The following is a 26232-nucleotide window of genomic DNA, read 5'->3' as shown; positions in this document are numbered from 1 at the left end:
TAATTAAACGCCAGAATAGCAGATTTTTTTGGAAGCGATGAAGTCTGCCATCCCTCTGGAGTTAAATTGCCAGAGGAAATTGCACAAAACCATGCAGGATGTAATCCAGCATTAGTTTATAATTTTACTTTATTGATACCAGCCTCACTTTTATCGTCCACTCTCCCTATAGACTGTATATAAAAGATAGATGTAGCAACAGTAGCGTCACACATTGGTTTGTGGACTGCCACTTTGAAGCAACAACTTTGGCATTTGGCTGTTGGTCTTTTGAAACCAGATGTAACCGGCGAGTGGTCGATCTGATTGGCGAACCCGATGACACTACACATGGCGATACGATAGCGACCTGTCAATCACAAGGTAACTCCACCCTAAAAGTCTTTTACTCTAAATAGGACCATAAGTTACAAAATGAACATCATGCTGCATTCCAAAAGACTTGAAACTACCAATTAAGATCATAAACTAATTAGGAAACTGTTTACTCTGGTTACAAATCAAGTGAGAATTAGGATCATTTTCTCATTTACTTCAATACAATCACTCTTCCTTTTGCTACCAGAGGAGTCGCCCCCTGTTGGCTACTGAAAGGAATGCAACTTTAGGTCATTTCCACATTGGATTCATTTTGCAAATGCGGAAACGTGCCAGATTTACATCCATCTCACTCCTCATCTTTCTTCTTCCTTTCTTGAACATGAGCACAAATGTACATGGAACACACTGCAATAGTTTTGTGTTGAGATGTCCGAGTTGCTGTCTTTGTTTCACATTTACATAACCAGACTCTAGATTTTTTTTTTCAGAGCACACAAAATAGACAACTAGCAGACGATGTGGGCATATTCACTAAATTGTAAGGAAAGTGTATTGAGTCAAAATAGCTGACTCAACTTTTCCTATTGCTATTAACAAACTACTTGAGGTGTGTGCAGCATTAAATCAGATGCAACTACTTATAGCATCATGGAAAAAAGACTCTAATTACTAACCTTATTAAAACAGCATGAGTTTGTTTGACTGCAGTGTTAAAAGACACACAAATTTCTCATAAAGTAGCTGCTCAGTGAGTGTTTGTTACTCGATTAATTCCGGGGCCTGAGGAATAACAGCTTGCAGCCTTACCAGAGCCCCGCTGCTGAGAAGGATCATGAAGATGATGAACGTCTCGAACCAGCTGTGTTCCACGATCTGGTAACAGGTCTTCCTCAGCCTCCACCACATCTGGCCCAGACCTTGGCTGGTGTCGATGTTGCAGCACTGACAGTGCCTCATGCAGACTAATGAGGATGTAAAAACCCATCACATGAAAAATCAACATGAAAGAAGCATATTTTGAAAAAACAGTGAACATACAGTATGAGTTCTTTCTACTCACAGTCTGGGAAACATTCCTCTGGCTCCATACTTTCTTCATCCAGTTCTGAGAAGTTGTCTGCCTCCTCTCCAGGCCTCCTCAGATCCACTGTGCTGCCCTCCGACAGGCTGATCTTCTCCTGAGAAGTGAATTTTCAGTGTTACAAATCAGCTTCCATTAATCATGGATCCATGGTGTACTGGACTGTTAACCAAATGTTTCTCCTGCACATGGAAACAGTTAATAGACCATGCTCACACATGCAGAGCACAGAATATAGACCTACGTATAAAGACAAATACTTAAAGTTTCGACACAAACAGAGCCGTGCAGCAGTAGTTTTCAGGCCTGAATGAGTCCATGCAGGTTCATTCCATCAAAACCAGCTAACCTTGCTGCACTGCCTTGCCTTTCAATCTCTTGTGAGCCTTAATACAATTTTGATGAGATTTCCTTGTGTTATAACGGTAACATATTTCCTGTGATTTATTGGACACAGGTGCAGCTTCAATCCTATAAAATGATATGAAGTCTAATCCAGCATTAAAGAGCATCCACAGGACCTGCAGACAAGATTACTAGTCTTAGTGTTTAAAGACAGAGCACAAAGAGTGCGCACTGACGGCATTTTAATATGCAAACATCACATATAACATCAGGATTTAGAAGTGAGCGTGACCTTAAGTAAAGTGAACAACAGTTTCCTGTATTCCGACATGTAAAACGTACCCTTCTCTAACACTGAGCAGCTGCTGATGCTCAGTTAAGCTGATGTAGGGTTGGAGGAGTTGTTTTTTTTTTTTCATTTCCATTTTCCCTGATGCCTAATTCTGGTGTGATGTGGAGCAGAGCACAGGAGGGATGGAGGAGGAGAGAGCTCCAGCCTGCAGGCCGCTCAGCTCAGCCTGGAGCTGCATGGCACTGCTCAGCTGTGTCAGATTAATCTGCTCTGCAGGGCCTGGCTCCACATCTGGTCTGCTCCTGTCTGTCTGCCAGGCAGGACAGCAGCGACACACCCTCCACCTCAACAAACACCAGACCCACGGGACACTTTGTGAGCGTTCACGCTAAAGCTTTCTAATGAAAACCACAGGCCTCTAAATCTATGCAACAACAAAAGTGTAACTTTACAGCGACTGTAAGTCTAATCGGTCCACCGAAGAGATTGTCCATCACATAACCCCTTATAAAACCATAACAGCATTTGTTTTACTTTTCCGTTTCTGTATGGATTAAGTCTTATCCTACCGACTGACTGAGCAATACTTGCTGTCATAACTCGCAGCTGTTTTATTCTATCATTCCAATGTTTCATGACTTTGTCAACCTTTTTTTATTCCAAATGACTTCTGTTTCTGTTTAAGGTGTATTAAGTTTTTTAAAATACCAATGTATTGTGGTCTTTGGGTCTAAAACACCCCATGGAATTTTCACATATGGCACTATTTACCGAGTTTGTCTTTTCTGTGGGTTACATGGGGTCATTACAGGGTCAGTCACTTGGGAGGAGACGGATACAGATTTTCCTTATGACCCTCTATGCTGCTCTATCTAACCTACGAGGATGTTGATCAAGTCCGAAATACAACTAACAATTTCAGTACAAAATGTTTCATGACTATCAGATTAAATGTAAATGTTCTACTGTGCAAGATAATACTTAAATAATGTGCCGTGCATATGACTTGCATGCAGTCAGAACATGATCATGACATGGAGCGAGTCTGGGGAAAAGTACAAATGCAACCAGTTTTGAGTCACTAAGGGAAATATAAGACAAGGAGGTGAATACAGATTATGTTGCTTGATGTGTTTGTCTGTAATAAATCTAGATATAGATCTTAGTCTATCATCTAGTTTTAGATGACATTAATTTAGATTTTGTGGCCATATATTGTCCAGATGAATTAAAACACAGATAACATTTACTTGACATTGCTGAAAAAGAAATGACATCAGGACTAAAGCATGCAAATAAGCTTTTAAAGTGCTAATGTGGATTGTATTTGGGATAAAGTTGCAATTTGTATTAACAAGAAGCATGTATTTTCATTTTACACCATATGCAAATGAACTATTTCATTCCTAAAATAATAATCTTTTGTTAAGAAACAACAACTCTGATGAAATTTCAGAATTTCTCCTATGTGTAAAAACAATTGCAAGATTATCTTACCTTTATTGAAAAGGTGAAAAAAACAACAACAACAACAAAAAAACATCAGTATAAAATGACGGGAGAGAGACAAGAGATGTCTGGATAAAGAGCAGGAGAATGACATGCAGCAAAGCCCAGATAGCTTTGAATCAAACTGGGGACTTTAAAACTGTATCTTGAACTATGATCTGCTCAATCTATGATGGCCTGTAAGCTGAATGTATAATACAGTACAAATAACAGCATAATAAACCAAATAATAGTGCTATTAGCTTTGCTGCTTCTGTCAGACTCACAATGCTTGGCATAGCTGACACATAAAGTCAGGTAATGCCATTGTATTTATTTGTAGTTATCAAGTTGTTGTCATGGCTGGTTAATCTTGTTCTCATGGGTTTGTCACTAAGCACCCAGTCAGCTCCCTATCAGTCGTCTTGTCCCTGTTCTGTTGGGATAAATCGCTCTGCCCACCTTCAGCTCTAATAGAGGCCTGATCAGCTCTACTGTCAAACACTTCAGTGGGTGTGCAGAGATTTTTAATACTAGTACATCACAGAATATCCAGGCCTTTTCCACAGCAAACATTTTGTAGAGAAACACAGATGTTTCTAATAACGTTAATGACGGCTTTGTTCAATTCAAGCGTTCTAGTGAGCCACGACAGCGTGACAATGAGTCCGAATTCAGCCACTACGAATTATTTAATTAATTCTTAGTAATTAAGCTATTTAAACCCGTGATTTCCCCGCTATAATATGTTAAAATGATTCCTGTGAAAGCGGACGTGTCACCGTTTTCAAGTCAAATGCAAGCTCTAGATTACGATTCACGGCAGGACGCTGTGTGGTAAACACACAACAATATTAAGTGATATAAATGTCACAACAACATTTTCAGCGGTTGTTATCCTTTCCTCGTATTGTTCAGCATTCTGAGAAACCTTTGCCAGATGTTCCCTGTCTGACCAGACATTTAACTCATAACAACCGGTTTGAACTGAAATAAAACATCTGGATTCCCAAGTTATATTTGTCTCACCCCAGCACCAGTCTCCATCTGAGTTCACCCTGCCTGCTTTACAGATTATCCCCTTATGCTGCCAGAAAGCCGTGTCCTGCTCGCAGCACATCCTCACCTGTTCTACCTTGTCTCTCTCAGTCCCTCACTGAGCTCTTACTTCTAAACGACATGTGCTGCAAGCCACATCTGAAGAAATGGAAACTGATTAGATTCTACAACTTGGAAAATGTTATTTCACTAGAAAACAGAACAAACAGACAGTAGAGGGATAATCTTCTGGCAGTTTGTGAGTTATAAATACAGTAAACAACCTGCCATTTCTTCATTAGTGTAATCCCAGCATCGTTGCTATTAAACATGCTAAAGTACCCATTCTTTGGTAACATTTTTATTGTCATACTTGTGGGCAACATGCTAAAAAAAAAAAAAAAAAAAAAAAAAAAAAAAGCTGTTGAAGCAAAACTTGTAAAACACTGTGCTGTTACTTTAAGGTGAGTCTTTGAAAACCTTTAGTCAACATAATATAAATTAGGTAGCGTTCCATCAATACATTACCAGTTAATTATAACCTAGAAAGTGCTTTAATTTAGCTGAAGCTGAAGAGACTGAAATCGAAAATTTGTTGTCAGGCAAACCTTGAGCATATTCGTTTTATTCCAGTTATAAATGATAAATGAATACATATTTACTTGATTATCAAGTTACTGTCTGTATTCTTGTTAGCAGCAAACTGCTTGGGAAGTAAATAGGAAGTTATGGACATGAGAAATTAGGTATATTATAATTCTTGTCCTAGTTTTATTCCTTGTTGTCTAAGTTTTTCTCAGCGTGTGCACGACAGAAAGCAGGTAAACTAACAGGAGAAGATTAATTTACAGTCCTCAGGGCTTTAAAACTCACAACAAACAGAATTGGGACATGCATGGATCAGCCACAACATTAAAACCACTTGACTAATATTGTATATTGTATAATATTGTTGACGGCTGCAGCTGATCAGTGTTTGACTGGTGGCTGTTTGTTGGGAAATAGACTTTGTACAGGCTTTGTGTCTGGATGGCGTGTGGAGTGGATTGATTACACCTGGCTGAAGACTGAGCTCCAGATCCCACCTGGCGCTCAGGAGGAGGAATTAGCCTGGAGCTCCAGACTTCCTCCCAGACCTGGTCCTCCACACCTCAGATAGGTCCGTCACCACAACTCCTCCTCCCTCAACATCCCAGCAATCACTGCACATGAGTACATATCTGCAACCAAGACTCTCAGTCGTGGCGGGTGGTTTGAGGTAACCAGATCGCCCTGGTGCCTCTTTGATTTGTTAGTATTATGGTATGATCCGTCAGTTCTGTAGCCACCGAGGGGTGACTACAGACATTTAGAGCTTCTGTTGGCAGCTGTTAATTCGGTGAGGAGCTGCTAGTATTAGTGGAGACTGTGACTCTTGTTAGCAGTCCGCCAACTTCAGGAAAAAGCTATTTTGTAATATGAGTCTTCGTATACTGTGTGTTAAATATCTATGTTTCGAGGCACCAGTTTTGTATTAGTTTCTGTTGTTTGTGGTCGGTGTTGCTTCTGTGTTTAAGTTTGGCTAGGGCAAGGGTGTCAAACATGCGGCCCATGGGCAAAAAGTGGCCCGCCAGGAGGACTTTCTAAAGAGTAAAAATTAAAGAGGTCATTAACTGCAAACTGCACATTTCTAAAACTGTAAATTTAAAATAATTTCTAGACCATGACAAGTTGATTTGATCATAAAGTAAAATACGAGATCGCTCATTGTTCTTTTGTGTCTCATTTTTGTAATAGTCATGTTTTTGTTGTTTTGTTTCTCGTTTTTGTCATTTTGTTTCATTTTATTCATTGTTTTTTGTCTCGTTTTTATTGTTTTGTGTCTTTTTTTGTCTTGCTTGTGTCATTTGTCCATTTTTTCATCGCTTTGTGTCTCATTTTTGGAATATTTTGTTGTTTTTTGTCTTACTTTTGTCATTTTGATCATAAAACTATATCATTCAGTTCCTGTGACTAAATGTTTCGTTCCTTTGTAGAAACTCTGTGATCTTGAAGTTGTAATGTTTAATGTAAGGCATATTATTGTTGAAATTGTACTTATTTTTCTTGACAAATTTCAGGTTGTTCATGATGTTTTGTAAGAAGATAGTTAATTAAATGTGAGTATTTTCAGAATGAACTTTTTTGCACTAAAACAAAGGAAAAATTTGGAGTTGTCGTTATTTATAGTTGATTATGCTGTGATTTTACTCGTCCGGCCCACTGCAGATCAAATTGGGCTGAATGTGGCCCCTCAACTAAGGTAAGTTTGACACCTTTGGGCTAGGGAGTATAGTTGTTTTGTTTGTGTTTAGCTAGGTTAGCTACTCTGTTAGCCTTCGTTTGGTTTTATTGTGTCCTTTGATTTGGCAACACCCACCAGTCTTGTTTTCTTTGATCACTGTTCTGTTAAATTTGCTACTGAGCATTAAATTGCTTTACCTGAACCAAATATCATCTGGTTATAGCTGACCCCAGAGGTTGGATGAGAACAACTGTGTTTCATGCTGTGCAGAGAGTGACATTTCTGACCATGTTGCTTCTGGCCTCATCAAAAACAGGAATGTCAAAGTATGTGGTTTCCACCAAGCAGAAAACCACTCAATAAACAATGAATGATAATAATAATCTCTAAAGGCTATGAGTATAGAGAGCAAAAAAAGCATGAATTTAAGCCACATTCTTCTGCAAACACGTGTTTCTAGATGTGACAAACTCACTTTCTCGTCTTCGTCCTCTGATGATTCTGAAATCTCCTCTTCCTCCAGAAATTCCACATCTGATTCCTCCTGTGCGATGGGAACAATGACAGTCAGATTTGGGTTGGTCATGTAGCTGTCCTCCTCCGGTATGATGTACTTCTCTCCATAGCGTCCAAAAACTCCCCCATTGCTTTCCACGTGATTTGCAACCGGCTTCACGTCCTGACTGACTTCTGCGGGTTTCTGCTTTCGCCGCTTCAGGCTTTGATTGAAGAGGTTGATGACGTTTGCGCCGAGCCAGGAGACGCCCGCGTGGATGCGGGCGATGGCGATCTGAATGTTGTTCAAGTCTCCGTCTTCGTCTGGAGCAGAGAGATTGTCAGAGCTGAAGGAGCTGAGCAGCAGAGCCAGAAACAGATTCAGCACCTGTGGACAGACAAACGTTCATGTTGTGTTACATGAATAGCAGAAATGATTGAAGCACTGAAGCTTAAGGCCTGTCTGGCTGCTGTGAAGACCCACTGGTTCTCGGCTGCATATGAATCTTAACTTGTGAGGTATTGTGTCTTCTTGGATATTGTCTTTATCAGTTTTATTGTTGTTATTGTTGCAATTGTTTTTATCAGTTATTATTTTATTACAAGTTATCTGTTGCTTGCCCTGTAAAGCACTTTGACTTTAAAGTGCTATATAAATAAATTTATTATTATTATTATTTCTGCCATTTTATAGACATTTAGCTTCACTCTATCAGAAAATACATTTTGCTTGTGTCAACATTAATGATTATTTCTGCACAAACCACATCAGAGGTTTGCCTCTAAGCTAAGAATAAGTGCACCTAATGCCTGACATGATGTCCAAATATTTTGTCAACATTAACAAATCCTGCCTTGTAATTCAGGAGGATATTCAACAAAGATATGCTGCGACACAAATGGCTGGTGGTGTTTCAGCTACCCTGAAGTCAAGTTTCAAAGCATCCAACTCCCAAGTAATCTGCCCGCTAGCTTAAAGAGCAGCAGCATCAGGCACATCCGTGTGTGTGTGTGTGTGTGTGTGTGTGTGTGTGTGTGTGTACGTGGACTGTGTTCACACTCCCAGTGTGCATGGGTGATGTGCACAGTTGGGAAGGATCATCTTTAGCCACTGAGCCAGTCAGAGATGGGGAGCATGAGCAGATGATTAGTAATGAATGCCCTCCGACCCTCTCGCCCCTAAGCATCCTGGATAATCCCTTGGATAAACAGCTTTCCCACGATTCATGTGCAGAGAGGGTTTCTGTCCATTAAATTCCATAAGGAGCACTGTTGTGATCTGCTCTGTGCTCTAACTAGGTAATCGTCACTCACAGCGCCTGTACAGTCGCCATACAACAGAACCTGTTGTGTGCTCTTTAGGTTGCTTTGTCATTGTTTATTAGCGCTCGTGAAAAGAGTGAGAGGAGTGTTTAATACTGCAGAGACTAAAGCTAAAATTGCATGTCCTATTCTCACCAGCTGATCATCAATGTACATCAAGGGGCAGCTTTGTTTTTGTAAGAACATTCAGAAAATGTTAAATTTCCTTTTACCCTGCTCAGATCTCCTTGACAAATGAGCTTTTGTGCTCACAGTATAATTATTACAAGTCATTCTTACGCATATTTATGCTAAAAGATGCTCCAAATTTTAACCAGAGTAGAGCAGATATGATGTACCTGAGGTGTCAGACAGACACTTTTACTCTGCACGATTTTTTTCTGCTTCTCTAAAATACACATGCATTCATAATTTTTATAATCTGCATGAAACATAATATCAATCATGTTCCAAGCAAAGATTAACAAATATTTCTGAGTTAATAAAAAAAAAAAAAGGTTTTAAAACATTTCTGATAGGCGGATACATTTCAGAGAATGGGATTAAATGTGGGACAAACGAACATTTAATGGCAAAGGGAACAGAGGGCATGCTGGGAACAGATGTTTAAACCACATCCAGAAGGAACTACACACTCATAGCCTCACTCCATTTTTTTATTTTAAAGCCTGGCAGGGTTTTTAATGTATACTTGACAGAACAGAATTGATTTTGGTAGCTAACACCCTCATTTAAATGTATAAGAGTATTGTTATATGTGTGTAATATGGGATGGATGCAGGTTGCACAGGTGTTTCTTTGGGGTGGACATGCTTAATACATTTTTCTTGCCAAGTCGTGTTACAGTCTGGAATCTAGAGTTTAGTATAAACAGAAAAAGTGCATGAAAGCAAATGATCATGTCGGTGAAATAAATACCAGACTTGACTTAGAGTCTGGCTGAAAGCAAGATTATAGAATTTGTGATTTTCTATATATGAAGTATCAGTGCTGTAATGACGCCACATTTAAAAGCACACTAACTATAAATGAATCCTGCGGATGCTAGCTGTTTATGCTTCCGGGATTTTTTTCATCTGTTCTCATCAACGTTAGCTTACAGTAGACAGCTGGACTACAAATCTCCATATGGGTGGACCGATGAATGTATGCATCCTCGCTATGGCACCGAGTGACAGCAGTTGTGTACAAACAGAACTGTAAAACAGATTAACCCTTTTTTTTTTTTTTTTTTTTTTTTACAGGAACAGCTGCATGCGATGATGTGCAAGCTGTATTTCATTCTGTGTGAAATTCATACCTGGTGCAAAGGCTGGAAGGACAGAGACAGCACTCCGAGGCTGATCCTTTATACAGTACTTGGGTCAAAATTTCACTCACAGGGCTTAGTTCATTAGTAGTGGATAAAACACTCAGCACTGCTGGACATGAGGCTGCAGTAAAGCTGCTCCAGCGCTGAGTTTGTCTGATGTGGCTAGTGTTTGCACGACAACATGTGCAAATAATACGCCCAGTATATGACTGAGGAGGGACAACAGATGGTTTCTGTGTTATTCAGACGTGATCTGTTTTGAAGTCTGCTAATGCTAATCTGCAAGACGGCATGAGATTGTGACATAAACAATTCTTAAGTGATTAGTGCGTGGTGAAAAGTCCTTATTTTAAAATGCACAAAAACATTGTAGCTGGCAAAATTTGTCATGACTAACTTCAAGGATGCCCCATCTTCCTAATACGCAATCAACAGTCCTCACTAGTGCACGTAATCCCTGATTACTTGTGACATCATCGTTTGGATTTAACAGCGGTTACAGTTGGTGGCACTGAAGTGCAGCTAGATTTCTCTTCAGTTATCATATACTGTTAAAGAGAAACGTGGAAATAGCTCAGAATACTAAAAGCAGCAATGTGTTAATCCGTCTCTCAATGCTTTGTGAATTTTGTACATTGTGTAAGGGACTTATGTGTTTAAACTGAAGCTGTAACTCTTAAAGGAATGGAAATGAATATTAAATAAATCCCTGAAACACCCTGATAATCTAGTTTTTAACAAACTTGTTTTACAATTATTTTCATTTGTGGATTCTTATTTGGTCCTCTGGTCAGTATTTAGAGCAGCAGCACGGTTAAGGTGGAAGTCAGTCAAAATAATCAGTGTAAACAGAGAAAAACATATCACCCAGTGCAACACTATGGCTGACAGACTAATTTCTAATAACAGATGTACAACATTGGAGCTCTACACCAGAAAGAAATGAGAAATGACTGTACAGAGAACACCTGCTACCAGCCACAGTCAAAAAACTGTTGATGGAAACATTCAAAATCTGCTATAGGAAGACGGGAAATTTAAAGCACTCGAGACAAGCCGCTTTAGATTAACTTGCCTTGAAATGTAACCCAGGTGGAAAATATGACAATGTATATACTGTTAATAACTGTTAATTTAAAGGACAAATCGGGCAATTTTTGATATTTTTCTTATTGTTAATTAATCCCATGAAAGATCAAAATTAAATGCCTTTTAGTCAAAGCCAGAGATATTTTATTCCTCCACACAGCTTCATTGTTATTCAGAAACTACCATAACATTAAATGTGTATTCATCCACAACAGAAAATAGTCCTCAATAAAAGAAAAAGCTTTTTACTGCAGTTTGAGTCGCTTTAATTCGCTTTAATTGAAAATTACAATGTCCAGTTGATAAAGGATTTTTTTTCTAGCATTTAAAGGAATGAAACTACACATTTATGACTAATTATTAATGTTTTACATCTTCAGTAAGAATGAAACACGTTGTTAGATTTGGTCTCATCATGGGATCTGTTGACAAAACGAAAGCTATCAAATATTGCCTGCTTTGCTCTTTAATATTACTTTAATTGGCCGTTGCTAGCATTGTTATAAATCACTGTATAGTCTCATTAGTTGATTCTTTGTACTAAATTTGCTGGCACAGTTTTACTGTATCACCACTGGTAAACATAGAATTAGGGACGTCCGATAATATTGGCCCACTGATATTATCGGTCCGATATTGGCATAAAAATGTAATATTGGTCAATATCGTTATTGTTTTTTTTTTTGCCTATCATGAAAACTGCTAAAATAATGCCTGGATTTCGCCGGCATGTACTGGCATGCAATAGATGACATCATCAAACTGCATCGTGAAGCGTGTAAACAAGTGTGGCTGCAGTAACAAGCTTGCTGTGCCTGACTAACAATAAGTCTTGCATCCAATGCATCCAATGGGGCATCACAATAAAATTAGACATGATGTGTTAATTCCACGACAGGAGATATGTGACGTTGCTTAAAATTAGTTAAATAGCCCACATATATCTGTATCGGTTGATATCGGAATCAGAAATTGACAATATCTGCATATCAGTTATTGGCAAAAAAGCCAATATTGGACATCCCTACATAGAATATAACCCAACATATGAATTAGTGATGATTAATTATTTTAAAGAACTTACCACCAAGTTCCCTATGACCATGACCAACATGAACACCAGGATGCAGAGGGGCTGCCCAGCCACTTCCATACAGTCCCACATGGTCTCAATCCACTCGCCACACAACACCCTGAACACAATCAGGAAGGAGTGGAAGAAGTCCTTCATGTGCCAGCGAGGCAGCTGACAGTCAATGGAGATCTTACACACACAGTCCTGATAGTTCTTGCCAAACAGCTGCATGCCCACCACAGCGAAGATGAAGACAATGATGGCCAACACCAGTGTCAGGTTTCCCAGAGCGCCCACCGAGTTGCCAATGATCTTGATGAGAGTGTTGAGAGTGGGCCACGACTTTGCCAGTTTGAAGACTCGTAACTGAAGATGGAAACAAAGCAGACACCTGATGTAACATCCTTGCAAGAGACTTTATTTATCTTCTGCATTGAGCCCCTGCATTATATCTGGGTTATTCCGTCTAAAATCATTAGAGTCTCTGCTTGATCAACTCTGATTTAACGTAAATATAAAATATATTATTTAAAATGGTATCTGCAAAATGCTTGCGCTGAAAGTGAGTAAGCAGGCTATTTAAAGTTTCGTCTTTAAGAGTATTTGACAGTTTGAACTAAAACTTCAAAAAAGGCCTTCATAAATATCCAGATTTTATACTATATAACTTGCAGGCAAATCAGAGATGATAAAAATGTGATGATATGAGATGTAATGACCCCTCAGAGAGACTGGTATGTGGACAGATGCATGTAGTGTAAAGTCTTATTACTAGGACTGACTGACAGCATGTGTTTGTATGTATTTATTTTTGAATAAATATTTTTTAATTCCTTCCTCTGAACACCTTACAAGTCATTAATAATCATTTGTCAATGTAAAATGAGCACAGATTTTCTTGAAAGTACATGAGAGTGACTTCTGTTACCAATCTGAAAGATCGCAGGACCGACAATCCCTCTACGTTGGAGAGGCCCAACTCCATCAGACTGAGGCAAACAATGATGCCATCAAAGATGTTCCAGCCCTGTTGGAAGTAGTAGTAGGGATCCAGGGCGATCAGCTTCAGCACCATCTCAGCTGTGAAGATCCCTGTGAAAACCTGGAAATAAAGTGCCAGAGAAACATTGAAAAATGAGACAAGTACCATAAAAACCTACTGAAGAGGTTCAAGAGGATTATTATGTAATATTTTTCTTTAGCTGCACTTAACCACACACTGCAATTGGTTCTAAATTACATAAGCTCTGCAGGGCTTTTATTATGTTTTTGTTGATTTTTGGTATTGTGGTGAACAAATACAGTATTATGGTTCACTTCCACCACTGTAATCAGTTCTTGTTGTCATTTTCTGTTACAACACAGTACTTATATTTCATGTGCTGAAGTAAAAATATTATTACTGACTGAGAGTGAGGGATACATTGGAAATGTTGCAGGAATGATATTTATGACTTATGTAGATTGAGAAAAAGCATGAAATATATCTTTAATATGGACTTTACAGTGAGTTAGTGGTGTGTTAGTGTGACTGAACATATATTTTTTTAGGTTTGCTAAACACTCGACGCAAGGATGAAGAATGAAAAAAAGTTCAGGTGTTGTAGCAGAGGACAGAGTGAAGAAGAGAGTGAGGGTTGGACTTGAATTCATCACCTCCTAAGGTGATATCATGACACTGTTGTCTTTGAAAACCTTATTTGACTGCATCAAGTGGCCAAAAAAGTTTCAATAATGATGTTTGAAATTAGTCTCGTATTGAGGTTTACATTACTAAGGTAAATATATTTTTGCTCCAGCTAAAGTCGCCAAATAATTCAAATAATTGTTGAATCTGCATCATAATCTACTTGTTCCTCAGCCTAATGTGCAAATTCTTAACAAATTTCATAGAATTTTAAAAAATAGTTTTTGACACACTGAAGGAAAATCTGAAACAAATCAGAAGCAAAAACATGACCAACATGATGAAGCTACTAAATGAGAAAATATTACTGTCATTATTACTTTATTACTTTCATGTGTCTTCTTTTAAGTGTATTCTCAGACTTGAAGACTACAATTTACTGGTGGGGGGATAAATCAAAACACAAATACAGGAAATGACCTCATCTCATACTAAAAATCCTTCCTTGTACCCATTAAAATCACAAATAGCTTACAGCAGAACCTTTGTCAAAGCATCACTACCGCCACATTTGACCTCCTGCCCAGTAAAGTACAAACTGCTATATAAAAAAACAAACAGCTGTCTGATGTAGAAGCATATATCTAAAAGAGTGCTATTCCTGTTTCCTCTTTACTATCTTCTAACTACTCTCCTCCGTTCATCCAACACTTAACAGCACTTATAGAGAAAGGCTGTTAAATGCTGGAAAGCTGCCTGCTGCCGTCATTAACACCCTCTTACCAGATTGCCCACTGAGAGCATGGTGTTGAACTCATCGGTCATGGGGTAGTGCTCCAGGGCCATGAAGAGGGTGTTCAGCACAATGCAAATGGTGATGCCGAGATCCAGGAAAGGATCCATCACCATGAACTTCACGCAGTCCTTCAGCTTCAGCCACCAGGGGCAGCAGTCCCAGATCAGGTACTTTTTGGCGAACGTGTACCAGCAGGGATGACACTTCTGCCTCGACTCCTCCAGCTCTGCAAGGAGACACCAGGGTCAGCTGCTCATCCACAGGTGTTTCATTGCATTCCTCATCGAAGAGTTAACCTGTGCTTGTTTTTCAAACATCAGTGACCAGAACCTGAAGCCCAAAAATACTCAAGAATTCTATGCTATTCGCTGAGCATGAGACTCGATCACAACATTGCAGCTGTCATTAATCTCATATAACCCTATAATAGGGTTAGATATAGTCCAGTTTTTTTCAAACATTACTGTATATTTGTACTATCAACACAAATCTCCAGAGATGCACTGTATAAAAAGATGAAATAATTTAGTGTTTGGTCTAAAAGTGGGCCTTAGTTAATGGAACATATTCTGGGCTAGATGGGAGTGTGGCACAGACAGAGCTGAATCTGTACAGCCAATCGGTTATTAACTATTTCAAATTTGTAAATCGTCACCTTTTAAAGCCAAAAGGAGGCACAGCAGTTTAAAGGCACAACACTTTCAGACCAAACCATTTAATGAGCTAATACAACTGCACAACTGAAGTTTATATTGTGATCAAATCATTTGAAATGTCATTTGTAGATGGTACAGGTACGTCAAGATTATTACTTGACACCCAAATGTAATGGTTTATGTAGTTTATTTATATCTACATGGTAGTAATATGCTTCTCCCATTGTATGTTGCAATGCAAGTTTTTTGTACAGTGTTCTATACTGCTTCAGCACCTTGTACCCTTCCAATATAAACAATAAAACCCTACTGGTGTGTCTCCTCTGTGAAGTTGCTGAATAGTTTCGTAGTTATGTTGTTCATCTTCTTGTCTCCCGTTAAATTTTTTTTATATTTAAGCTGTGTAAAACATAGAGATTTTAATGACATAATATCAGCATCTATATTTAAACATATATCCAGTGAAATATTGGTGACACTGAGGGTTATCAACCAACTTTTACCTTTGAAGCAAATTTATCTCAATTTTAGCCATGACAACTTTAGATATCTTCTAGGTGTCTGATCAATGGCACCTGTTTGCTCTCTCTCTAAATAAGAAGATTGCTACCACTCTCACACGTTTATGAGCCTGATCAATGTCTGAAATCCTTCAGGGGGTTCCTACTGATGGTTCCAAACCCTTAACTGGTCACCAAAGGCAACTGGGCCTTTGTTGTTTGGGCCCTAAGCATCTCGCTATGAAAACAAGTCAGCATATTTCCCAAAATTGAATGTAATTTCCAACTATTGCTTCAATACTGAAATGGACGCACCATCCATGGCGTCACTCAGGAAACTGACGGAGCTCAGGCCTCTTTTTCTTTGCGGAGGAGGAGGAGGAGGCTCTGTGACTGTAGGGGACGGCTGGAGGATAGGTCTGGGAGCTGGTTCCTCTGTACTGGTGGGCTTATGACACACAGAAAATATCTAAAAAAGAAAACAAAAAACTTTATTGTCTCTGTTCATTGGTAGGCTCTCAGTTTTTCCACTCTGAAAGTTTTAAAATACTACGTCCTAATGAACACATGTATTCCACTCACTGTGTCTTCTCGGACTCTCTCCATGCTGTGAGCCGGCATGGATGTAGGGGTGTGCAGACCCACAGCGGTCACTCCGTTGTGGTCTAAGGAGATGTTGAGTCGACCGTTGATGTTGAGGCTGGGGGTGAAGACTTGGGAGCAGTGACTCCTCACGCTGCCCGTCCTCCTCTTCCAGGGTGTTGCGGTGGAACTGGTGCGACTCCTGAAGACGTCGCCATGAACGCTGTACTCATCGTCTCCGAAGTCGGCCTCAGAGTTGTTGCGAACCCGGAAGGAGCTGAAGATGCTGTTCTGGCTTCCTCTCCTGGTGCTGAGGGGGTGAGAGGAGAGCGTGGCCAGCAGAGGGTGGACCGGCATCGGAGACAGAGGAGGCTACAGAAACACAGAGGACACATTAGCTCCTGTGGCCTACACCATTTAAGACTACTTAGAGTGCATTAGTTGAGTTCTGTACCATTGGTTCGTCCAGCGGGTCCAACTTCTCCTCAGCAGCTTCCTCTCCTGTTTCCTCTGACAGCGTCCTGTGAGATCTTCTTCTTCTGCTGCTGCCTCGTCGTATACTTCCTGTCTTCACACAGAACGGAGACAGCTCTGGGGACAACACTGAGTCCGTCTCCTGTGCTTGTCGTTTTGCTGCCAACTACAGAAAAAAAGAAATCGTGTCACAGAGTAAGAATTACTTTTTAAAAAATTTGTCTTGAGAAAATATGACAATCCCATTTGCCCTGCACCCACTCTTTGCTCTCTTCTGAGGTGCTCCATAGCCAGCTGAAACTCCCTCTCCTTCTGCCAGGCCTCAGCGATAGTTGCCTGGTTCTGCTCCTCATAAGCCATGGCCACGACAGCCAGGATCAGGTTGACCAGGTAGAAGGAGCCCAGGAAGATTACCAGCACAAAGAAAACCATGTAGGTCTTCCCTGCTGAGCGCAGAGTCTGAGGGAAACATGACATGAAGTCAGTCACAACAAACTTACACATTAAAGGATTTTATTTAAACTGCACTTTCTAGTTCAGGAATTATCTATGTTTATACAGGATAACAGAAAGCATATATGATCACCACATTTACCCTACTTGTCTAAATTCATTATTTTGGTCTTAACATTAGAGAATAAGCACCTGAAATAGCAATTATATTAATTGCTGGTTAAATCTGATTTTAGTTGCAGTGTAAGCGAGTTGGGAAAACAATTCAAAGGACCAGTGTGTAAGATTTAGTGGCATGTAGAGGATGTATTGTAGATTGCAACCAACTAAATACCGTTCCTTCACCCTTCCTATTGCATATGTGTGAAAGAACCAAGCCGCAACCTCCAGGGCTGAAAAATGAAGCCAGTGTAAAAGTGCCAAAAACTGTAGTTCCGCAAATGGCCACTTGAAGCTGCCTCTAAAAGTGAGTCAATCACCATAGACCCCTGTGTTAAAATAAACAACTTTACAGCGGAACAAACATGTTTACAACCTAGTACAAAATAATCAGTTTTGTTCTCCAACGCTAATTTCCCTGTTCATGACAACTGTATGGGGTGAATTTCTATTTAATGCCCTTATTTAATTGTTTAAATCAAGGCTTAAATTGGCACAAAACTAAGGGCGTGGCTGCTCTGAGTGATAGTTGGGTGTTGATGTTCACATAGCCTGACTCGGCTCCACTCAGGCTCCACCTCTTTGGTCATTTTTGGATTAGTTGGGAATTAGGAGGAGTCTGGCACTGCCAAGATGGCGATGGCCTGAACCACTGCACTGAGCTTCAAAACCGCTCTTTAGCAAACGTCATGGTGGGTCTGTCCATCTTTACTAACAATCGACAAAAAGAGCCAAAAATTGCCACTAAATTGATGTAAAAACTTAAAAGGCCTTTTCAAAAGAAGAGGGTTGGATGTCTGTTAAGGGCTTCTCTAGGAACATGGCAGCGCAACACAGCAGTCACCATGGAAGAAAACCCACTCTCTAAGAAGCCATCATATGCTTGTAGTGACAATACACTAACAAAACATAATTACAAATACCATGTTCTATTAGTGCTAATAGATCCCCCCCCTAAATCCTACACACTTGTAGTTGTTTGATTGAACTGTGTTCACCATGCTCTTGAATTAGCCGCTTAAGCTGTTTTCACTGGTTACTTTAAGAAGCTTTAGTGCTGTAAAACAAACAGTGTGAACATGTCAGCAAACATTCAGCAAAGCAAGATTAGCATTCATATGCAGGTGTGCTTCCGGCCACTTCGCATCTGTGTATCTAATATTAGGTCTACTTTTAGTTCAGCTGGCGTCTCCACCAACTGGCTCTTCAGCTGCTTAAGTCCCCACTTTGTTCACCCACTTAACACTGATTAATCCGGCGCAGGACAAGCAGTGTACAGCTTGATTTACCTGCTGTCTGTTGCTGTTGATTGTGGACCAAAAAAGTCAAAGCAATGAGCTAAAAGACATCAAAAATCTCATTACAGCTGATGGAAACTGCAGAATCAGATTATGATTCCTGTGTTACATTACATTGATCCACTGTAAATACGTATGTAAAAAAAAGATTCATGCAACTTTAACTGTGATTGGTATAGGTGATATAGCTAAAATAGAGGGTTGTTTATATCCTGTCTGACTGCTAGTGTTGCTTGTCTTTATGTAATGCATTGTTTATTGAGGTAAAATGATCAGGTAAAAAATAACATCTATCAGAGGAAATGGGTTATCATTTCCTCTGATAGATGTTGATGTGACATCAACTGCACCTGGTGAAACAGCTTTTCCCAGTAGTCTTGTGTCATGAGTCGGAAAAGTGCCAGAAAAGCCCAACCAAAGGTATCGAAACTGGTGTAGCCATAGTTTGGATTCCTTCCCACTTTGAGGCAGTCAAATCCATCTGGACACTTCCTGCAATGGAGGAACAGTTGAGAGGGTGAAGACAGATGATAACAGGACATGTCTGATAAAAAACGCACAATTAAAAGCACCATGTAAAGAATCTGGGACAGATATAGCTGTGCTTGCATGCAGGCCGCTTTACCGGAGTTAAAAACATCTTCAGTATCTACATGTAGCGCTGCGGCCTTTGACTCCACAGAGGATGAGTCAGTAAGTACATACACTGCTATCATCACCATTATTTCAACTGAAGAGGGCACTTGAAACATGTTCCAGGCCTGAGCACTAAAATGCACTGGAGCAAAAGGGATTACGCTGAGCCAGATGGATATCAAATTGCAGTTCAAAAAATTTCAGCTCGATGCCTCCATCTCTCATTGTCAGCATAGTGGCATTACAGCAAATATTTAAGTCCAGCAGCTGAGAACAAGCTGGACTGCCATGTCAATCTGAGTGCGGGACAATTTCGTAATGGCTGGCAAACAGCTGGGCAGAAGAGAACAGCTGTAGATTTCACCAACCAGCCAGCTAAGCAGGAATGCTCAGTAATATCCAGCAGCGAGAACAGAGGAGGCTGCGTGAGGCCAGCGACATCTTCCTGTCAGCCTGTTCCTCTGCTGCACGGCTTAACCTGCCGCCAATCTGTTCGCCTCTTTTAATCAATATGGCAACACACAGAACCTGCCCAGGGCTTCCTCAGGGCCTGCACGGTAGTTTTCCATCAAAATTAAACACATCCTGTTGTTTAGTGACCGTTTGTTTATACTTCTCGGAGGGTTTTGTCATATGATTTAAACACCAATTTCCTAATTGCCAGCAGATTCACTTTTAAATAAACCTTTTTTACTGTTTTAAAGAAGGATTTATTTACATTATTTCTCAACATATCTTGTGAGTTTGACACAATTCCTCTTCTCCACATTAGTTCTTTGAGCAAGATCACAAACATCTACATGTTTTATTTTTAGGGTCGATCTTATGAGTCAAATTAGGCATTTTTTTTCATGCACAGGTCATTTTTGAGATTTTGGGTAATGTTGCTTCCATTGCATGTGTTCTTTCAGACTCGTGAAAAGAAAAGTAGGTACACATTAAGGTGTTTTTTACACATTGTCTGCTGAACATGTATGCAAATTAGTGCATGTTTAATGAAATAAAAGCATTTAGATGTAAAAAAAATTATGAAAACGTAGTTTAAAACATAATTGTCTTCATGTAAGCAATTAAGTGGGAAAGTTTTTTGGTGATTTTTATCAGTTGAAGCTGTAAATGGTGATTTCCACACAAAATATATGAAAAGCATATGTTTAAAGGTTGTTTTCTCAGAATGAATTTTGAGAAAATAAATGTCCACTTCAGAAACACTTACATACACCAAACCTTTTAGTTTTATTCCTCTATATATTCTGAATGATTTTGCAGACGGGTTTGTTCATATATCATTTATTCCCTGATCCTTAAAAACACACGAAAAGATTATTCTTTCTGTCTGGTGACAATATTCCATGATTCATAAAGATTTTGTCTCACAGATGTCAGCAACATGAAACAAGAATTTTAAAGCCTTCTTTGCACTTTGAATTGTCTTGGACATGAAGTGTACTATACAAATAAACTTGTCTTTTCTTTATCCGGTGTATAAATTTCTGTTCTGAAAGTTATTGCAAATCCGTGCCTATTTGATTAGATAATCCACCATTTGTACAATTAACCATAAACATTAAGAAAACCTGAATTCTAAGTTTAGATCAAAACAACACCTCTGAGACATCTTAGGCAAAGACACATGATAAATGGCTGAACTAATTCTGCTGTTGAACTGAAAAAGAAAAGAACCACTGTTTATTTATTTCATTGCTGCAGTACACACTAATTGATGGAAAACAATGGCTACATGGAATACATGGATGTCTTTTAAATGATGTTTCTGTCATTTTATCATTTAGTAGTCCTGATAGAGTTAACTCCCTAAATAACATATCTGAGCAGCTTTCTCTGTCTGATGTAAAGGTGCCCTCGAGTCACGCAAATCAACAAATGACTTCTAATGATGTACTCGTTAATACACGCTTGTCCATTAAACATCTGTATGAATGTGAGACTCCTGCAGTTGGAAGCTGTTGTACAAACAAGGCACCTGTGGGGCTGCTGTCCCTCAGGTTTCCATAGTAACGGCCCTGGAGACCGTCTTTGTATGGATTTAACCTGAGTTAGTGCTCCTCAGGCAGAGCTGGTGTGATGCACACACATGTACTTTACATCACCCTGAACCTGTTTGTAAATGTTACACATGTTTGGATGCATTTTACGTTGTTTCGCTTTATTTTTGTTCACAATGACAATCCATTAAAAGGCTTTTGAACTAAGATTAATATCTTCTAATATAGTTAAAGGAATTTAAAAAGTTATCACAGCATTACATCGTAACTACAATGTAACTCTGACTAAAATGCCGATTGGATTTACACTGTGAAAGATTACACAACACAAGCAACGTCTCCAGAGATGACTGAGTGATTTGTTACTGTGTAGATAGAAATGGAAACCTATGGCTTCCTAGAGCACTAGTGGAAAAATGACATTTCAAAATCTAAAACTGACAGCATGCATATGAAAAAAATAAAAAGTACCACTGATTTGCAAGTATGCAAGTCATCTTATGTAACCAAAGCGACACAGTCCACGGTGTGTAAGAGCTCCCTTAAAGCTCTTTGCTTCGTGTTTACAATTTTAAGTTTTATCTGTGAGAGTGTAACAACAACTTCCCGCAGTTTGTGCAACACAGCAGCGGTGGAACATCTGTCGATCGCAAACCGTTTCCCCGGGTGGGGGCTGAGGCTGAGGCTGAGGCTGAGGCGGGTAGGTTTCCATGCCTACATCCGTCTAGTCAAGGGCAAAAGCTGAAACTGTCTATACAATCAGCCGTAATCCTTAATGCACAGTGGCTTTAAGAAGTGAGGGGATAAGCATTTGCCTGAACTCGACAGTGGGGTGCGATGAGAAACAGTCTGGACCTTTGAGCAAATCATTTAGCACAAACTTGTTAACCATCTAGGCTGAAAATATCATTTGAATATGCGTGGGTGTGCGGTTGCTGTGGGCGCTCAGTTGTGTCTATGTGCGCTTGTGTGTGACAGTGTGTGTCATCATAACGTATCTGCAAAGCTTTAATTTGGAAATCTACTCAGGGATTACTTGTTGGAATACACTCAAAAGATTAAGCATCCTCTATGTTTTACGTCCTCCATCCTGACCTGCTTAATATCTTGCCCGTCTCTGCACCCAGCCTCAGAAAGTTCCATCTGAAATGTCACACAAGTTAAAAGGCTGTCTCAACCATTTGCCAGCAAAAACATAAGCTACCTCATGCTTGCTTTAACCTATAACCTTGCAACCATGTCGTGAATCTGTGTCACCCTTGATTCGACATCGGTCTAACGCCAAAGAAACAAAAAAGTCAAATACATGCAATGAAAATCGGATACTTAGTGACGACACAGTCATGTTAAATTTAAACAAAGACTAAAGGACTTACGCCCTTGTGTTATTTTTAAAATATCTCATTATACACAGAAATAGGTTAAAACCGAGTGACGTGGATGGATGTTGATCGAAACGCACCAACAGCAGAAGAGCAAACAAAAGGCAACAAGTCTAAAAAAAAAGCTGCCTGACTTGTAGGTGGGACAGTTGGATAGGTTGCATCTGTAGGATACGAGTCTGATCTTACTGACCTACTATTTAATGGAGTTTAATGACATCATTTCCCCCTGAATGCCCTCATATGTATCCTCTTTCCTCTCTGACTTGAACACAGATTACTGAAACAGATTTTACTTCTTGAGAGATTAAGTTCCTGTGTTTTTGGAGGAGAGGTTACCGACTGAGATTAAAAACTAAAGGCTGGCTGCAGTCGGACACCAATAAAAATGTATGACTACCTCCATCACGTCTATACTTTACACATTACCTCATTAAACTGCAGCAATAATGTCAACAGTAGCTTAATCCCAAGCAAAAAAAACAGTCTCTGCGCTTAAAAATTCTCTCATAGAAAAGGTCAAAATAAGGAAATCGAGTCCTATCCACTTTTACAGCTTGAACTGGCGTCAAAGTCAAAATGATAACAACTGTGGTACAAAACATCTGTTTTTTGCATTTTCTATGACTCCAAAGGCACAGTTTGTCAATTAAGAATCACTGAAAACTCTGTCATTTGAGCTGCTCAATCAGATGACAGCTAAAAAACTTGCTTGCAGACAAAATGGCAGACATTGCGAGAAACAGCAACAGTGACTGACAAGACCTACCAGAAAATCCTACATTTTCTTCTTTACCTTCCTCTCAATAGACCTCTACACGGGAGCCATGCTGACATGAAATAGTAGGTAAACAAAGGTGTTATTAATCACATTCATTAAGGCTCTGTGCATAAATAGTACAGTGTCATTAGTAACATCTATGTTTACCTCCTATTTCATGTCAAAATTAAATCAAAAGAAACTTTTTTTAGATCAGCGTACTACTAAAAAAAATGCACTCAAAGGTGTAGATTTCAGGGAGTACAATAAATAGAAAAAGATTTTTAAAAAAGGACAAGGCTTTAATTTTGAAAAGGATATGTTACTGATAAAAGCAACAATACCTTTGATAAGAGCAGGCAGGTGTTTTTTTTTACTCTCAAATAGGAATAATTAATAAGATCTCATTCTCCAAATATTCTAATTAATGCTTTAATAGGAATATTATGGCAGTTTATGGTGTATTCTGGTTTTCACTCAAATACAATAATATAGTTGAGTGGCACAAGATTCCTAAAAATCATCCCAGAACACAGATACGTGCAGTATCTTTGAATTTTCTAAAACTTTTGAACATGAACAGAAATACTGAAATCTATCGGTTTCAAACTGCTTAAAATCAATGAATTTTCATGTGAAGCGGTGACATTTTTACAGAAGTTACTTCTCCAAACAAAGGACAAAAAGAGGGCAGAAAAGTAAGTCACGCCTATTTGTAAACTGATTTCCCAGGGATAAAATTAAATAATAAAGCTGATCTACTTGAGAACAAATATTTAGAAGTTAGAATGTCTGACAGCCTTGCTGCTTGTATTTCAGTATATTTGAAAAGTCACTTGCTGCATGAATTTTGAGTTTTCTATTGCATAAATAAAGACGGAGACAGAAGATAAATAAAGTGTAGATAAAGCTCCATATTCTACCATTTCACCACAAACACCTTTATCTCAACCACTTCACAATAAAACATTACAAATATGCTACAACTTTTACTTCTTTTACTTCACTTGTCTTCACTCCAAAACCAGTCATTAAAAAATGTTGGAAACTAGAAAATCTTCACATTGGAGAGGCAAAAACAACTAAATGTTGACACTTCTGCATGAAAAACTGCTCACTGACACTCTTTAAATTGATTCAGACTATTTTTTTTGGTAAAACAAATGCTTAGAGGTGCCACACAACCTAAAGGGTTTAATACACAAGCACCTGCTTTAAAAGTAAAATGGGAAAACACACATCTGTACCAAACTTCCCTGCAGGAGCTTAACATCATCACCCTTTTTTTTTATTTGCTGTCATCCATTATCTTGTATTATTAACAAGAGCACCTAATGGAAGCCATTTGTTGAAGCTGCAGGATTTCAGATTCACACAGATGGGTATTTAGTTCACTATAACCCTTGAACTGGGCCTGGCATGGACAGAGTCATCCTGTTGTGCTTGTTTCAAAAGCATTTGGATTTACAGGATTATTTGGTGCGTAGGCTGAGTAGCAATATTTGGATGGTTTCACACTGTGCCTTTGATTGGGAACAAAGTCCGTCACTGCACAGGACAAACATCATCTTTGCGTTTCTGTCTACATTTACCGACATCTCACCCAGGACATCGTGAAATACTAGGACCTGGGCTTTTCCGCTTTCTTTATCCGCAATAATTTCCACTTTGTAAGAAAAAGCAGGTCCATCTGAGGGGCTGCTCCAAGGCTTCAGTACACCACCTCCTCTGAACAATAATAGAATATCAATCCGAAGTTATCCGGTCCACTCCAGTTAACCTAATCATGTCATAGAGCTTTTGAGATGATGAAATCTCCAAAGACCCCTCCTCTCTCCAGCTGGCAACTCCATGTTTCTGAGTAAAGGGTTCCAGTGGAGCCGTGGTGATTATCCACACCACATGTCGTCTTGTGTACCGTCTCTCTCACGCTACATCCTGCTGATAGGATCACTAGTCCATACATTAGGCCTCTAAGTCACCAAAACAAGGAGCCTAAAGGACAATCATCCATTGTTGAATCTGTCATTTCTTGACCTGGAAAAACTCAGGCTACTACATCCATTTATTCATGGATGGGATCAGAGGCCATTAGAGGGTAAACATTTTGATATTATGTAATCGCCTGCATATGATTAACAAGCAGTAAGCAGAGCAAATTTTCACTCACCCAGCATCACTCCCATATCCACATATTAAGGCATCCTTTGCTCCTTCAACTTTGTAGAAATTGTCTACGGAAAGACAAAGTCAGAGACACAAAACGTGCTTTAACTTCATCAGATTATGTGGATACTGCGCAATATTCACAGCATTGAACATGCATGAATTTCTTTAGTCTTTTGCTGACCTTCGCTGCTGAGGAAGTCTGCGGGGGAGCTCCAGGTTCTGTTGTTGCAGATGAAGGATGTGTTCGGGCTGTACGACGAGTTGATGCAGTGTGCGAGGCTCCGGATGCACTTTTGTCGCAGCAGCCCCATGAAAAGCTGCAGGCCGATGAGGGCGAAGACGCTGAGACAGAAGACGGTCAGGATCATCACGTCCGCCAGCTTCCTCACCGACTGGATCAGGGCTCCGACTATGGTCTTCAGACCTTGAAGGGCAAGATGTGGTCTGTTTAGTAACATTACAAACAGCTGGCGAAGTTTTACAACAATGTGAAAAAGATTTAGATTAGAATAATGGGCAATGATGGGCACACATAATCCCAAAATGAACACAATTTAGTTTGGAGATGTATATGAGATGGTTTGCATAGAAGTAAAAGTTGTATTTTTCAAC

General features: G+C 39.4%; 1 protein-coding gene across 3 annotated transcripts in view; it reads right to left on the bottom strand.

Annotated features, from left to right (window-relative positions):
• The window catches only part of scn12aa (sodium channel, voltage gated, type XII, alpha a), a 60624-nt gene that overhangs the window by 10187 nt on the left and 24205 nt on the right, over positions 1-26232 (bottom strand). For all 3 annotated transcript variants that reach the window (XM_055014090.1, XM_055014089.1, XM_055014091.1), the window contains 13 exons: positions 25802-26044; positions 25622-25685; positions 19018-19159; positions 17019-17216; positions 16738-16923; positions 16284-16655; positions 16017-16170; positions 14533-14771; positions 13051-13224; positions 12132-12488; positions 7304-7711; positions 1382-1499; positions 1129-1283 (listed from right to left, as the gene is read on the bottom strand). In XM_055014090.1, coding sequence (XP_054870065.1) covers positions 1129-1283; positions 1382-1499; positions 7304-7711; positions 12132-12488; positions 13051-13224; positions 14533-14771; positions 16017-16170; positions 16284-16655; positions 16738-16923; positions 17019-17216; positions 19018-19159; positions 25622-25685; positions 25802-26044 — 2810 coding nt within the window. The remainder of the gene's footprint in view (positions 1-1128; positions 1284-1381; positions 1500-7303; positions 7712-12131; positions 12489-13050; positions 13225-14532; positions 14772-16016; positions 16171-16283; positions 16656-16737; positions 16924-17018; positions 17217-19017; positions 19160-25621; positions 25686-25801; positions 26045-26232) is intronic.

The sequence above is a fragment of the Amphiprion ocellaris genome, chromosome 10 (genome assembly GCF_022539595.1).
Source record: "Amphiprion ocellaris isolate individual 3 ecotype Okinawa chromosome 10, ASM2253959v1, whole genome shotgun sequence".
Taxonomy (NCBI): Eukaryota; Metazoa; Chordata; class Actinopteri; family Pomacentridae; genus Amphiprion; species Amphiprion ocellaris.
This window is presented reverse-complemented; position numbering and strand designations above follow the sequence as displayed.